Raw genomic sequence first — 13,633 nt, 5'->3', positions numbered from 1 at the left:
TACAACATCATCATTACAATCTCCAGTCTTGACTCTTTGAGCCTGCTACTGCAGTTATTGGGCCAATACCTGTGACTGAGTGTCTCCTTCATCTAGCTAGACTTCTGTTTCACCAAATATTATGTCCATCTCCAGCAATTGCCTGGTGATATGTCTAAAGCACGTAAGACAGACAGTGCGCAGTTCTTATTCATAGGTTTTCATTGGCTAATTTGTTCAAAATAAATCGTTGGGCCTTTCTGGAAAGTCTGAAAGCTTAGGTATTTTAAAATCCTCAGAAATGTATTTCATCACCTACCGTTGCCCTTAAATCGAGCAAACAGTTCTGCACCACTAGTTTACTCCTAAGAATCAGCGCTCTGACTTCTGAGCTCACCGTATAGTTATGTTCTCTGGGTTTGCGTTGATCAACTACACATTGCTTAAAAGTTAGGCAATTTTACCCGAGAAGCTTAGTATTATTGTTTTTAATTCTAAAAATACTGTAGGGGGGGGAGAGAAAATATGTATATATGATGAACAATTATCCATAAGACCATTTTGGCCATTATCATAATTTTAGTATAGTTCCTTCCACTTTTCACCCATGTAAAATTTTGCATAGTTGAGAACAGGTTGACTTGCAATTTGAATGATGCTATTTTCATTTCGGCTCCCATTACTGATACAACATGGTGAAAAGCTTTTGAACAGTTGACTGTCTTATTCTACAGATACAGTCACTAGGCCTTTGTTTCTTACACCCCCCACCTTTTCTAAATGATAATATAGAGGCATGTAAATCTCTGTCCATATTTGGTTGAGAACTTAATTCAGTTGATTTCGACTGCTGCGTTGCTTTCAAGGAGGAAAAAAAAGGCCAAGTCGGAGTGGCCTGAGAGGATGGCTGTGTTTATTGATTTACTACTGTTGTTGTCACACCGATTTAAAGTCTAACTGAGAAGGAAAACGACACAGACAAAGAGAGTGGCCTTGTCCCCGGCGGTACTGCCACTTGGGGGTGGAGCTGGGAACCTCACGTCGCCTTCACCGCTTTACTGTCAAATAAAACACAAGCTCACTGCCACCCACTCATCGCGACGCTCAGGACAGAGTGGAACTGCCCCGTTCCGGGTGGCAAGGCCGTTACGGAGCAGACGCTCATCTTTTCCCACGGTGCTGGGGGGTTTCTAATGGCGGCGGGGTCAGCAGCCCACCCCATAATCCACTCGCCCACTGGGGCTCTGTGCAACTCTGCGCTTCCCTGACCTGAAATTATACCCGGAGTGTGTGTGGGGGGGTGGGGGGGTGGGGACAGGAGACTCCCCCAGGAAACTAACAGAACCATCAAGCGCCTCCAGGTGCCTGACTCCCCCTCCTTTGTCTCCCGGTCAACAAGCGGTAGCCATCTCTCAAATGCCCGCGCCAGATGCACCTTTGCCTTGCCAACCAAACCAACCCTTTTGTTTCTGTTTTGCTTTGTGTCTGGACGGATTCTTAGCACCTCATTCCGCAAGACTGGCACCAGCAGAAATGCAGTCCCAAAGGACCCCTGGGAGGAAGCGAGGCCGACCCCCACTTCACCCTGCACCCCCGAAGATGCCAGTTCATAACCTTTATCCCGCCGCGCCTTGTTGCTTGCCAGCAGGGAAGACCCCAAAGAAAAGAGGGCGGAAGCCGGGGTACAAGGTATGCCTCTCGCATCTGCTTCCTTTCTCCACTGTGGACAGGGCGGGGACACGGGAGATCGGGCAGGGACAACAGCGCGATGCTCGTTGGGAGTTGGGTGCGGAGAGAATGAACAATAACGTTCCCTCCAGGAGGCACCGGGCAAGGCCTCCTTGGTACAAAATGGCCCATAAATAATCAAAGCGATCGCGTGCACTTTTACAAGAGAGCACGTGGCTCTCCCTCCGCTGGGGAACATTAGGAGGCGGGCTTTCCCGTCCTGTCCCTACCAAGATGGAGCGGGAAGCCACCTTCCAACCTCAGCCAGAACCACTTCTCCCATCCGAGTACTAACCAGGCCCGAGCCTGCTTAGCTTCCGAGATCAGAGGAGATGGGGCGCGCTCAGGTGGGATGGCGTGGACAGCCATCACTTCTTTGAGTGGAAGCAGATGATGTTCCTTGGGCCCTTTAATGATTAGTAACACAAGCAGGTCGGTGTCTGAGGACACAGAAGAGTTTTCCCAAACCTAGGCACACGCAGGAGATGCACAGCGAAACTCGGATGTTAATTCAAGTGTGCCCCGCCCCCCCCCACGCTTATACAAATTTGGCTGCGAGGAGGCAGCCACAGGGATAATGAAAATCCTGTGATCCCTTTAAGAATGAACAATGATTGGGAGGCACTGGGGTGGAGACGGAACCCTCAGCTGTAACCTCAGGCCTGGAAACCAACCGGCAGCAGATGGGGGAGGGCCTCCTCCAAGAGGTACTTGCAGAGGCTGCTGGGGAGGAAGGGGTATTAAGCTTGTTCTCCTCAGGCCTTTCGGGCAGAATGAGCTCCCGAAGGGTTCCTTCCTTTGTTTGCCCTGAGAGAAAGGGCCTGTGTTTCCACTGGAGATCTGCATCCTCAAACCAAAATGCAAATTGGCAATTAACTCCCCTGTATTGGGGGAAATGTATGGAAATGATTTCAGGTTAGCAGAAAGACAGAGCTTCCGGAAGAGTTGGTCATGAATTCAGCAGTTAGTTACCCCTTGGGCTGGCCACCATTCTTCCCAATGCTGGGAAATGGGAAGGGTGGGGGGCGGGGAAAGTTGCTCAAAGTTATTTGGGGTCACTGGTTTCCATAAAAGAAGCTTTTTCTTAGCCATCCCATGAGGTAAAGTTGTCAGGCACCGACTACGCCTCTGACAACGAGAACCTCCTTTTGCTCATGGCCTGTGGGCTTCTGTGACAGGTCTCTTTCTCAGGGCAGGCCTCGTCACTCGGCTACCTACGTGGTTGGTGGGGGTTTGGGAATTGCAGTTGGATGGCCGAGCAGGGTAACCCTTCCAGGTACAGATTCAGGGAGCAAATCCAGGATTCTGAAGAAACACACTGCAACCTTCTCCCCCCGTCTGGCCTTTCTCCTACTCCCCTGGGAGCTGTGACCCAAGAATGAAAATTACCAACAGACACAGCATTTACAGGGCCAGGAAAAATGGAAATTCATTCCATGGAAGGAACCTGACTTTGCAATTTTCCCATTTCCTAATGAGGGCCGTTTTTCAGTGCATGTAGGACACAGGGACACTTCAGGTCAGGAGGAAAACTTTTGGGACGGGTTGGCTGCTGCTTCAGGCCGGGCACAAAGGAAGCAGGTCTCATGTCTGCTGCACCCCTGTCTTTTCTGGGGGCCATAGGCCACAGCTCTTCCTTGAACTGTCTTCTTAAGTGCTAGCTGACCTCCAGCTTCCAAGAGCCACCTAACTCCTCATGGAGCCAGCTAGCTCCTGACCATGGGCTTAGTCTTCCCAGACGGTTCTGCACGATGTGCACACCCATCCACCTTGAGCTGAGAAAATAAGAACACTTAGAAAGTGCTCATAAGCCTCAAATGAATCTATGCTTTATCCCGAAACATCTTCCTACTCTTCGGGTGTTAATGGATTCTTGGTTTTCCTAAATATCTTATGCTTGTAGAATTTGGTCATTTAAAAATGTTGGCAACCTATTAAATCTTCTCAGTGGTAATATGGATATGTCCTAGATCCTGAACCCCTCATTCCCATGAATGGCAAGAGTTGTCATTGTTGGGAAGTCAGCATCCCACTTTCCCAATGGCCCGATTTGGCCAGGGTGGCTCTCTAGGGTACAGCTGGGGAGCCAGAAGTAGGAGAATAAAAATATTGATCAAACAAAATAAAGTATTACTGGTCTAGCCTTAAGTAGTTTTGCTTTCTATTCCTAAGAAAGTATTTTCGAACTCTTTGTCAGAGTCTATTGACTTTATTACAAGGTTAACTATAGCAGTTTGGTTAGGTTGATTTGAAGGAGAAGGAAATAGAAGATTTCACACAGCGCAACACTGAGAGGAAAATTGTTATAATTACATAATATGGTAGCACAGAGCAATGAGGTGCTTTAACAATAATGTGACCAATATCGAAAGATAATTTATATAGGAGAAGTCCAAGCGTGTCGGAGTGGGCTTCCAGTTCACACAGGCATGAGTTTATTCTAAACAAAGTGTGTTTAAGCATGTCCTTGTGATCAGTGGGGGCGCAGACAAGTTCTCTCACTAATGCACTTGTCTTTGTCTTGTTAGAGTGCCTTCCAAGAAAAAGAAAAGTTCAATCGCAGCAGTAGCTTCTCCGGCATCTGCTGGGACAGCTCTGTTCAAAGCAGAGGTCAGCTCAGATTATGATGATTATGCTCACAAATCGAAAATGACTTCACTGAAAGGACTATCCTTTATCTTGAAATATATCCTTCCTATTACTTTTTTCCCCTTTTCTTTTTTGGATGTCCAAGCGGCAATCTTCATAGATTTTCTTGAATATCACAGGGCAGTCACGGGGCTTTATTATGAAGACATTGGATAGGAAAAGATCATGAAAGTTGCCCTGAGGATTATTCGCCACCCACCACCCCCAACCTCATCACAACAAGGTACCTGCTCGGACTTTGAGAGTACGAAGAGCTGTCTGAGGAAAACTTCCTTGGGAAACCTTACCCCATCCACCCTCCAGCCCTGTGATCTTGCCCCCTCAGACTTCTTTTTCTTCCCCAAACTCTAAGCATATTTAAAGGAAACATGATTTGAGTTAGGTCAAGAAGGCCCAAACTATTGATTCGACGTGGTATAAATTGAAGAGGTCAGAATCCTCTAGGGATGGGCTAGAGGGATGGGAACCCCACCTTCAGAAATGGATCGACCAAGATGAAGCAGATGTTTAGAAACAACAGCTTTGAATTTTGGTGCTTTTGTTTACTAACGGTTTTTATGATCTTATAGCGATCTTTTTGGACTGACCCTTGTAACTTTGTTGTAGTTAGTTGCTGATGAGTGGATTCCAGCTCATGTGGGCAAAATAGAACTGTGTCTCCCAGGATTGGCCAACCTGTGGTCTCTGAGTAGCAGATCACCAGGGCTGTTTTGAGACTCTGGTTGGTGAGTTTGAACTGCCACACTTTGGGCCAGTGGTCAAGCACTTAACAATTTGCACCAATCTGGGACTCCATCCATAAATCCTATCATGATTATATGTGTAATGAAATGGTCAATTCTTGGGCCTCGGCAGCTGTTTCCATGGGAGAGTCAAGGGCACCAGGTTGTGCTGACTCTGCTACCGGTCTAAGCTGGTTAATAGTTGTCACTTCCTGCCTGGTGCTGCCCCCCGATTCTCTGTCAATCATCTCTCTGCCTCTCCACACTGGGAAACTCTGGCCAAAAGGACTCTTCTTTAAGGCCCAAGTATGGTTAACAGAGATGGTCACATTCAGTCATTTTTTTGGGCCTTGAAGGTGCCCTGGTGGCAGTGTCAGCTAAGCATTGAACTATAAACCTCAAGGTTCAAATCCACCAACCCATCTGTGGGAAAGAATTCAAAACCAAACTCACTGCTACCAAGTTGCTTCATATTCATCGACTTACACCTTGGACTGTTAACAAGGTCAACAGCTCAACCCCATCAGAGGCTTTCTGCCCCCACGAAGGTTTACAGCCGTGGAAATTCAAAAGGGTGGTTCTACTCCATCCTATAGTGTTGCTGTGGGAGAAAGGCTATCTGCTTTGGTAAAGATTTATAGTCTCAGAAACCCTATAAAGCAGCAGTTCTCAACCTATGGGTCACAACCCCTTTGGAGGTCAAATGACCCTTTCACAGGGGTTGCCTAAGAGCATTGGGAAACACATATTTTCAATGGTCTTAGGAACCAAGGCCATTGAATGGTCTTAGGAACCAAGACACGGCTCCTCTATCCATCTCCAGGCGGGGCCACCCACAGATGAGTACCCAGCATGAAGACTGTTCCCCATGCTACACCATGCTTCAAGACAAAATTTCATTTATTTGTCATTAGAAATAAATATTTCACAATATAGGATTACATATTGTTTTTGTGATTCATCACCCTGCTTTCATGATGTTCCATTTGTAACAATGTAATACATCCTGCAGATCAGATATTTACATGACGATTCATAACAGTGGAAAAATGACAGTGATGGAGTAGCAATGAAAATAATGGTATGGTGGGGTCACCCCACCTGAGGACTGTCTGACAGGGTCGCGCCCCGAGGAAGGCGGAGGACCGCTGCTATACAAGGTCACGAGCCATTGGAATCAACTGGATGGCAATGGGTTTTGAGCCTTGAGGAAAACTTGGTGAATTAAAGGCAACGAATAAATGTCAGATGTCAGTGTCTTGGAATTCATGGACCACGCCCCTCCAAGGGGGGCAGAAGGCCAGCTCTGAGCCCCGTGGTGTAGTGGTGGCTGTTGGTCTGCGTTCTATAAGGTCAGCAGTTCAAAAGCACCAGCCACTGAATGGGAGAAAGATGGGACTTTCTACTCCCATAAAGAGTTACAGTGTGGGGAACTCACAGGGCAAGGTAGACCTGCAGGGTCGCTGTGAGTTGACCTTGACTTGAGGACCGTGCGTTTTGGAGTCTCAAGTGCACAGATGCCGTGCGGGCCATCTTCTCTCCTGTGAGAACATCACATTTGTGGCCTTCTGGACCCTCTCACCTGAGTCACAAAACCCAAAACTCTGTTCACATCTTTTTAATAAATTTTTTTATGAAGAGACCTAATATGAAAACCGCCTTTTCACGATCAAGCAGGGCATTGATGTCTCCATTTGGAGCATCTTCACTCAGTCCTTAGTCAGGCCCTTCATTCAGAAACTCGCTGAGAACAAGGCAGCTTTTCTCTGCGTTTCTACTAGAAAGTCCGCCGAGGTGATCACTGCTGGAACAAAGACAGGGGCTGACACCAAGGACAAGTTCCATCGAAACAGCAGCTTAGTATGCTTCCCAGTGGTGGGGTTTCCAGCTCTAAGTGGGAGTTGAAGATTGAGACTCCCACTTAAGCAGGAAGAAGAAACTGCTAGCTTTAATGTAGATACATTTGCACGTTCCCACTGTATCACAGCAGTGATAGTCCTCTGAGAGGTTGACAGAGGACTTTGTTGTGGATGGTATGCTGACGTCCTTTACGTACTGTACTGTGGCTTCTTACTGAATCCTAGCTAGTTTGCCAGTGAGGCGAGAGTGACCCAAACTGCAGGAACTGGCATGGGGTCACCCAACCCTACAACTGAGGCCTGACTGTGCAGCCCTGGCCCTCTGCACTTGAGCAGGCTCTCTGTGGGGTTGCTCAGGGCGGTAACGAGCCTCCAGAATTCCAGAAAGCGTCCGTGATATTCTGTCTGCTCTGTTGATTGAGTTAAGAAACATGGAAGCATGTTCTCAAAAGAGTATCATTCCTTTACTATTAAAAACAAAAACACCCTAAATTTGGACTTCCAGTCTCTTGAACTAAAAAGGAAATCAATTTCTCTTCTTTAAAGTAAAATAGTACAAGCCCCCAATAAAATAAAAAATAATAGTATATTAAAAAAATTTTTTTTGAAAACAAAACAAAAGTAAAATAAATAAAATGTGAGTTATTGTATTAGTCAGGATACATCATCAGCTATTGTATCAAGGACCAAATCACAATGGTTTAAGGAAGAGAGATCTTCTGTGTAAGTCTGGGTGGGTCTTTCAGGGTGGATCCTACAGCTTCCTGAGTGCTGCACCCAGGTTCCTTCTATTTTTTTTTTAATTCTGTCATTCTTAACACATATTTTCCACAAATGATTGCTCCAGTTCCCACTACCTCATGGACATCCCAGCCAGCGGATCGGAAGCAAAGGGGGGCGTGGAGGGCATGCCTTTCCCCTTTGAGAGCCCATCCCTCCAAGATGCTCACACTGGTCCACTCATGTCCCGCTGGCCAGAACTTCGTTTTATCCCCACTTACCTCCAGGGGAGGCTAGGAATACAGTGCCAGATGACCGTGTGGTCTGCGGACATCCAGGAGTTCATCATTAAAGGGAGGAGAATGGGTATTTGGGGGCAAGCAGCAGCATCTATGAACAACCTAAGAAAGAGTCTTCTGCATGTGGAAAATCCACTTTAGGGATCGGATGCTCGGAAGGACATGGATAAAGGCAGCATTTTGTGGTCCTAAAGCCCTTTGAGTTCTTTTGTGCCTTTTTTCTTATTGTCACTCTTTTTTTAAAGTATTTTTTTCTTTTGGAGGTTGCATAATAAGTCCATTTCACAAATGAGCACAGCTCAGAGACTCCAAACTTAAATAAGCTAGTTTCTTCTCTCGGTTTGCTTGGACTCTGCTCCAAAGCCTCTGTTATCATCGGAACAGAGTGTGTTGACTCTCTTAAGAATCCTTGGCTCCCAAGGGCAAGAGAGAAAGTTTGGGCAGACCCATTGCCAAGCTGACTCCTGGGAATGGAATTAGGTCACTGGCCACACACTTCTTTTTATTGGAGCTGATTCGCATTTCCAACTGGCCAGTTTTTTAGACTAAAGTCTGAAGTTAAATATAATGAAGCTTCAATTTCCTCTAGCTCTTCTCCCTAGGGCATCTCCTCAGAACCCTGAGGGGGTTTTGTACCAAGAAAGGGTGCATATCTAAAGGAGAGATGTGTCCCCAGGACAGATATGGGCAGGGAAAGAGGCAAAGCTCTTTCCCCACGTTGGCATAGGGGGAGGTGACAGAGGGAGAAAGAGCATGATTTTAAAAAATCCAGCCGGACACTCTCTTAACGAGGCATTTAGACAAATTACTGATAGTCTTAGGTTTAAATCTAAGCTTTGTACATTCTATCTGTCCCTCTTGTCCTATGTTCTTTTTGTCCTTCCTGCCTTCTTTTAGATTGCTTTTTATCATTTTATCTTTTTCTTTTGACTTTCAATTGATTGTAAGTTATGCACTTTTCTCCTATTGTTTTAATAGTTGCTCTAGAAAGTATAGTATGCTTACATATTAGCATCTTCTAAAGAGCCCGGGTAGTGCAGTGATTGAGTCATGGACTGTTAACAGCAAGGTCAGCAGTTTGAAACCATCAGCCACTCTTCAGGAGCAAGATGAGGCTTTCTATTCCCAGAGAGTTAGTCTCAGAAACCCGCAGGGGCAGTTCTATCCTATTCTATTAGATCACTATGAGTCAGAATTGTCTTGATGGCAGTGAGTTTGGGTTGGTTTGGAAGGTTAATCACACTTTTGCTTCTACTAGAATAAGTCGGGGACCTTAGGACACTTGAATATCATTTATGCACACACACCCCATTTATATATTGTTGTTGTCACCCATTTTATTTGTTTTTAATGTATCAAGACATAAGCATTATTGTTTTAAACAGTCCTTTGAATTTAGATACATCTGCTTCTTTCCCACTTTCAAAAAATTTTCAGTATTTTTTAAATGGCTATAGGAGGTTCATCGTAAATGACTTGGAGGGGAGAGTTAATCATTCGAGTATGAAAGGGGCAAGAGCCAGAAGAGACAGGGGGTGGCCCACAGTGCTGTGAAATTACTTCACTATAGTCTTGATGTCTCCCACCAAATGATTGGGTAGGACGAGGCAGTGGAAGGTGCTCATGGCCTTGGGAGTGTAGTGGATGACATGTGGACGGCTAAGCACAAGATCAGCCTTTCGAAACCACCCCTCTAAGGGAGACTGATGAAGCTTGGGAATGATGGAGCTTCCTGCTCCTGCAAAGGTCTCTACTCTTCCCTACAGGGTCTTTAGGAGTCAGAAGTGAGGTTTGTTCTGTGTGTAAGTGGGTCCCACCTAGGGGTTTGGGTAGTTTACTGATAATATAAATAAAACATGTGACATATTTGGGGGGTAAGCTCATGCAAATAAGGCATGTGGATTCCTAACAGGGGGATTGGTTGGCTTTGCTATCTTGCTAAGCTTGAAAGGAATTATCTGAAAGGTGGAAAGGGGAGAGCTCCCTATCACCAAGAAAGAAGAGCCAGGAAGGGAGGCCATTCTTTGGACCCAGAATACCTGCTCTGGACCTAGACCCAGGAGACGGAGGGTGAGACACCGGAGGCAGTGGGAGATGGCTGGAGATGGTGAGGAGCAGCAGTTGTAGAAGCAGCAGAATCAAGAGGCTGACAGGATACGGCATAGGGCAAGGGGGGGTTGGGGGGTGGCAGGGGGTGTTCCTAGCCTGTGGAATGAAAAATCTAAGTGCCTTTGAGCAGGAGCTTGCTGGCAGAGTAGGGTGCCTTTGAGCACTTATTGGCAGAGCTAAAGAAGCTTTGTCACATTTTCCCAAATAAGTAGGGGCCAGACAGAGAGGCCAGGTTGATGGGCCAAGGACCAGATTGAGGCCTGCCTGCCAACACGACACAGCAGAAGCTGTCCCGATCAAAATACTCTCTCGGGAGCATTCCCAATCTTGAATCTTAATCCTGATCAACTAGTCTAGACCTAATAAAGTGTGAAAAGATGTCAAGGATATCATACATGAAGAAATCAAAAGGTCGTCCTCTTTAGATGTGAAGGAAAGACAATGTCCAAATGGATGTGTCCGAAGACTCTCTGAAACGTGCTCTCGAGTGAAGAGCAGCTCGAGTGAATGGAAGGAAGGAAGGATGGCATAAAAGAGAGAAAATTTCTAAGGGCAGTTTGAGAAGAAAAACTATTTTCATGAAATGTGAACAGACCTAGAGATAGAAAACCAGAGGAAGAACATGCTCAGCAGTTCTCAAACTGAACGTATGGAGGAAACTCTTCAAACGCCTGGGCTGCGATCCTGAGAAATTCGATGGACCAACAATTGAACGATGCAGGAGCATCGGCAGAAGATGGAGGAAGCACACAGCATTTGCACCACAGAGCACTGGTTTACACTTAACCATTTCAGGAAGTAGCATATAACCGAGAACCAGTCGCATTAAAGGGAGAAGTCCAAGCTGTACCAAAGGCACTGAAGAAAAACCAAGCTCCAGAAATCGACAAAACAACAACTGAAATGTCTTAACAAGTGAACACAATGCTGCTAGCGCCCTCTTGTTTACACCAAGAAGTTTATGAGACCTGACCAACCAGCTGCAAGAGATCCATGTGCAGGGCGCTCCCAAAGCAAAGATTTACAAAGAGAATTCAACGTCATCTAACAATATCAAATCAAAGTGAAAATTTGCTGAAGGTAAACAGTTGCAGCGGGATACAAAGGGGTACCTCCCCCAGAAACTGGAAAAAACTGCGGCATGGAGCTTTCCAAGTACACCTGGGAAGGTCTCTCTAGTCACAGTGAATTTTTTTTCATAAAAGCAGTTTCACTTGAACCTCGTTTTTTGTGATGGCCAATTTAAAACAACAGCATGTGGCTGTGAAATGCTGTTTAAGACCCAAGGGCCAGACATTCCACCCCCCACCCCCCATGTGTGGTAGTTGTTGTTGTTAGGTACCATGGGCTGTGTCTGGCCCAACGTGACCCTACGCACAACAGAAGGAAACACTGCACGGTCTGTTTCTGTGCCTGAGCCCATTGAGGCGGCCGCCATGTCGGGCCATCTCATCCAGGGCCTCCCTCTTTTCACCACCCCTCCACTTGACCAAACCCGGTGTCCTCTCCAGGCACGGCTCTGGATATGCCAAAGCATGTAAGATGAAGTCTTGTCATTCTTGCCTCTCAGGAGCACTCTGGCTTTACTTCTTCCAATACCGATCTGTTTGTCCTTTCCGTCGTTCACGGTACTTTGAATGTTCTTCTCCAGCACCACATTCAAGTGCATCGATCCTTCTGCTGTCTTCCTTATTCCCTGGTGTAGCGGGATCCGACTGATGGGTGTGTGTTGCCCTTGTACCCTGCCACTTGGCCGAGGCCGTCTGTTAGTTCTAGTGGTTTCTTGTTGAGGCTACAGGGAGTCTATGTATAGGGTCATGTCATCTGAAAGTATAGACCATCTTACTTATTCTTTGATCGTTTGGATGGCTTATGCATGTAACATTTCCTATTCCACTATGAAGATTTATTGCTTGAGTTTTAGAGGTGTGCTCTTTTAGGGACAAAGTCCATATTCAGTTAACTAAATTAGCAACAAGTAAGTGGATAAATGCTGTATTTTAAATGTAGCCTAATGCAAAGATACAACAAAACAAAGTTTATGTCAGTAATACTAGGAGTTAGTCTTTATTTTTTCCCCTCTCCTATTACCTCAAAATACACCAAAAGCCAGTCAATTCCTGCTGCCTCCAGGTGTCTCCCCTGAACCATGCAAGAACCTTCTTTTCCCACCTTGCTTCCCCCATCCATTCTCTCTGCCGCAGCCATATATACAGAGCAAGAATTGGGTTATGCCTTTTTGTACTTAAAATTCTCTCATCGTTTCCTTACCCTTATAATAAAACCCAAACTCCAGCTCCTGGCCTAGAGTTACACTGATTCAACATCAGTGGCGGAAGGTTAGAGGGAAATGGGGAGCGAATAACCACTACAAGAGGGGAGAAAATGTTCGGGAACTGAATGTAGTGATGCTTGTACAACTCTTCTTAGTATGACTGAATTATGGAAACCTATGATATGTGAACCAAATGTCAAAACTGTATATATCATTTCTAATTTTGGAAACTCACAGGGACAGTTCTCCCCTGTCCTGTAGGGTCGCTGTGAGTTGGCATCCACTCGATACAGTGAGTGTCTCGCCTTTCTGACGACCAACTCCTCCTCATCAGTCTAGCACTTCAGTTAGCACGTCGGTTACTGTCTAACTCACTCAGTTCTACAAAAAATGTGAGTCTTTTCTGGTTAGTGTCCTTCGAGCTACACGTCTGAGTTTGCAAATGATTTCCACGGCAGCCATCCCAACTCACTTGTCTTAGAGAAGATCCTCCCTGAAAGACTGAGCGCAAACAACTCTTCAGGCCCATGTTCTGCATCTTCCAATGGGAAAGATGGGCGCAAGCCAGCCCCCAGCCCCCCTCACAGAGACAGGCTAATTTTGATTCTTTATATTGAACAACAAGCTGGAGGTTGTAGAACGCCAAGTCAAAGGGCGTTTCTACCACTGACTTATTTTCTTCCCAAAAGGCTACTTTATATATTTACTTATTTTAGCTAGTCAATAAATGTTTATTGCAATATGTATACCTAAAGCTATAGACAACCCCATTTTACATTGCAATGACCAGAGTATTTACTTAACTTCCTATGTATGTTCTGATTGGTTCATATGTTAAACTGAATGATAATAATTTGCCAGTTGATTTTATTTTTTATTAGTTTATGGACTTTTGTTTATTTGTTTGTTTATTGTTAGGACTCTGGATTGCCCCTTACATATATCTATTGTCATGAATTCATTTGTTTTTCTCTGTGTGTGAATCAATCATGTTTCGATGTATAAAGTCTGTTTCTATGTTTTTAACAAAAAGTTACGCGTCTTTATCTAGGAGTCCTGGTGGTACTCTTGGGTAAGCATGAGGTGGTGGTCTAAAGCCCACTAGCCAGGCTGTGGGAGAAAGATGGAGCTGTCTGCTCCCACAGTGAGGACCAGTTCCAGAACCTGGAAGTCACTATGAGAATCGACTCAACACCAGGGAGTACACTCCATAGGCGCCCGTAGTTATTGACATGTCACCCTTTTTCAGAAAAAAATTACTTTGTGCTCCTCTGTCAATTAAAATATATATAT

General features: G+C 45.5%; 1 protein-coding gene across 2 annotated transcripts in view; it reads left to right on the top strand.

Annotated features, from left to right (window-relative positions):
- The first annotated feature begins 1,488 nt into the window (after positions 1-1,488).
- Positions 1,489-13,633, top strand: part of SCML4 (Scm polycomb group protein like 4) — a 54,528-nt gene continuing 42,383 nt past the window's right edge. The window contains exon 1 of one of the 2 annotated variants that reach the window (XM_030886862.2): positions 1,489-1,668. In XM_030886862.2, the coding sequence (XP_030742722.1) occupies positions 1,513-1,668 (156 nt within the window). In that variant the 5' untranslated portion in view covers positions 1,489-1,512. The remainder of the gene's footprint in view (positions 1,669-13,633) is intronic. The other variant, XM_004696237.2, reaches the window with a different exon arrangement.

Source organism: Echinops telfairi, unplaced genomic scaffold, assembly GCF_000313985.2.
Source record: "Echinops telfairi isolate 266 unplaced genomic scaffold, ASM31398v2 ScPeMD7_3533;HRSCAF=4204_0, whole genome shotgun sequence".
Taxonomy (NCBI): domain Eukaryota; kingdom Metazoa; phylum Chordata; class Mammalia; order Afrosoricida; family Tenrecidae; genus Echinops; species Echinops telfairi.
This window is presented reverse-complemented; position numbering and strand designations above follow the sequence as displayed.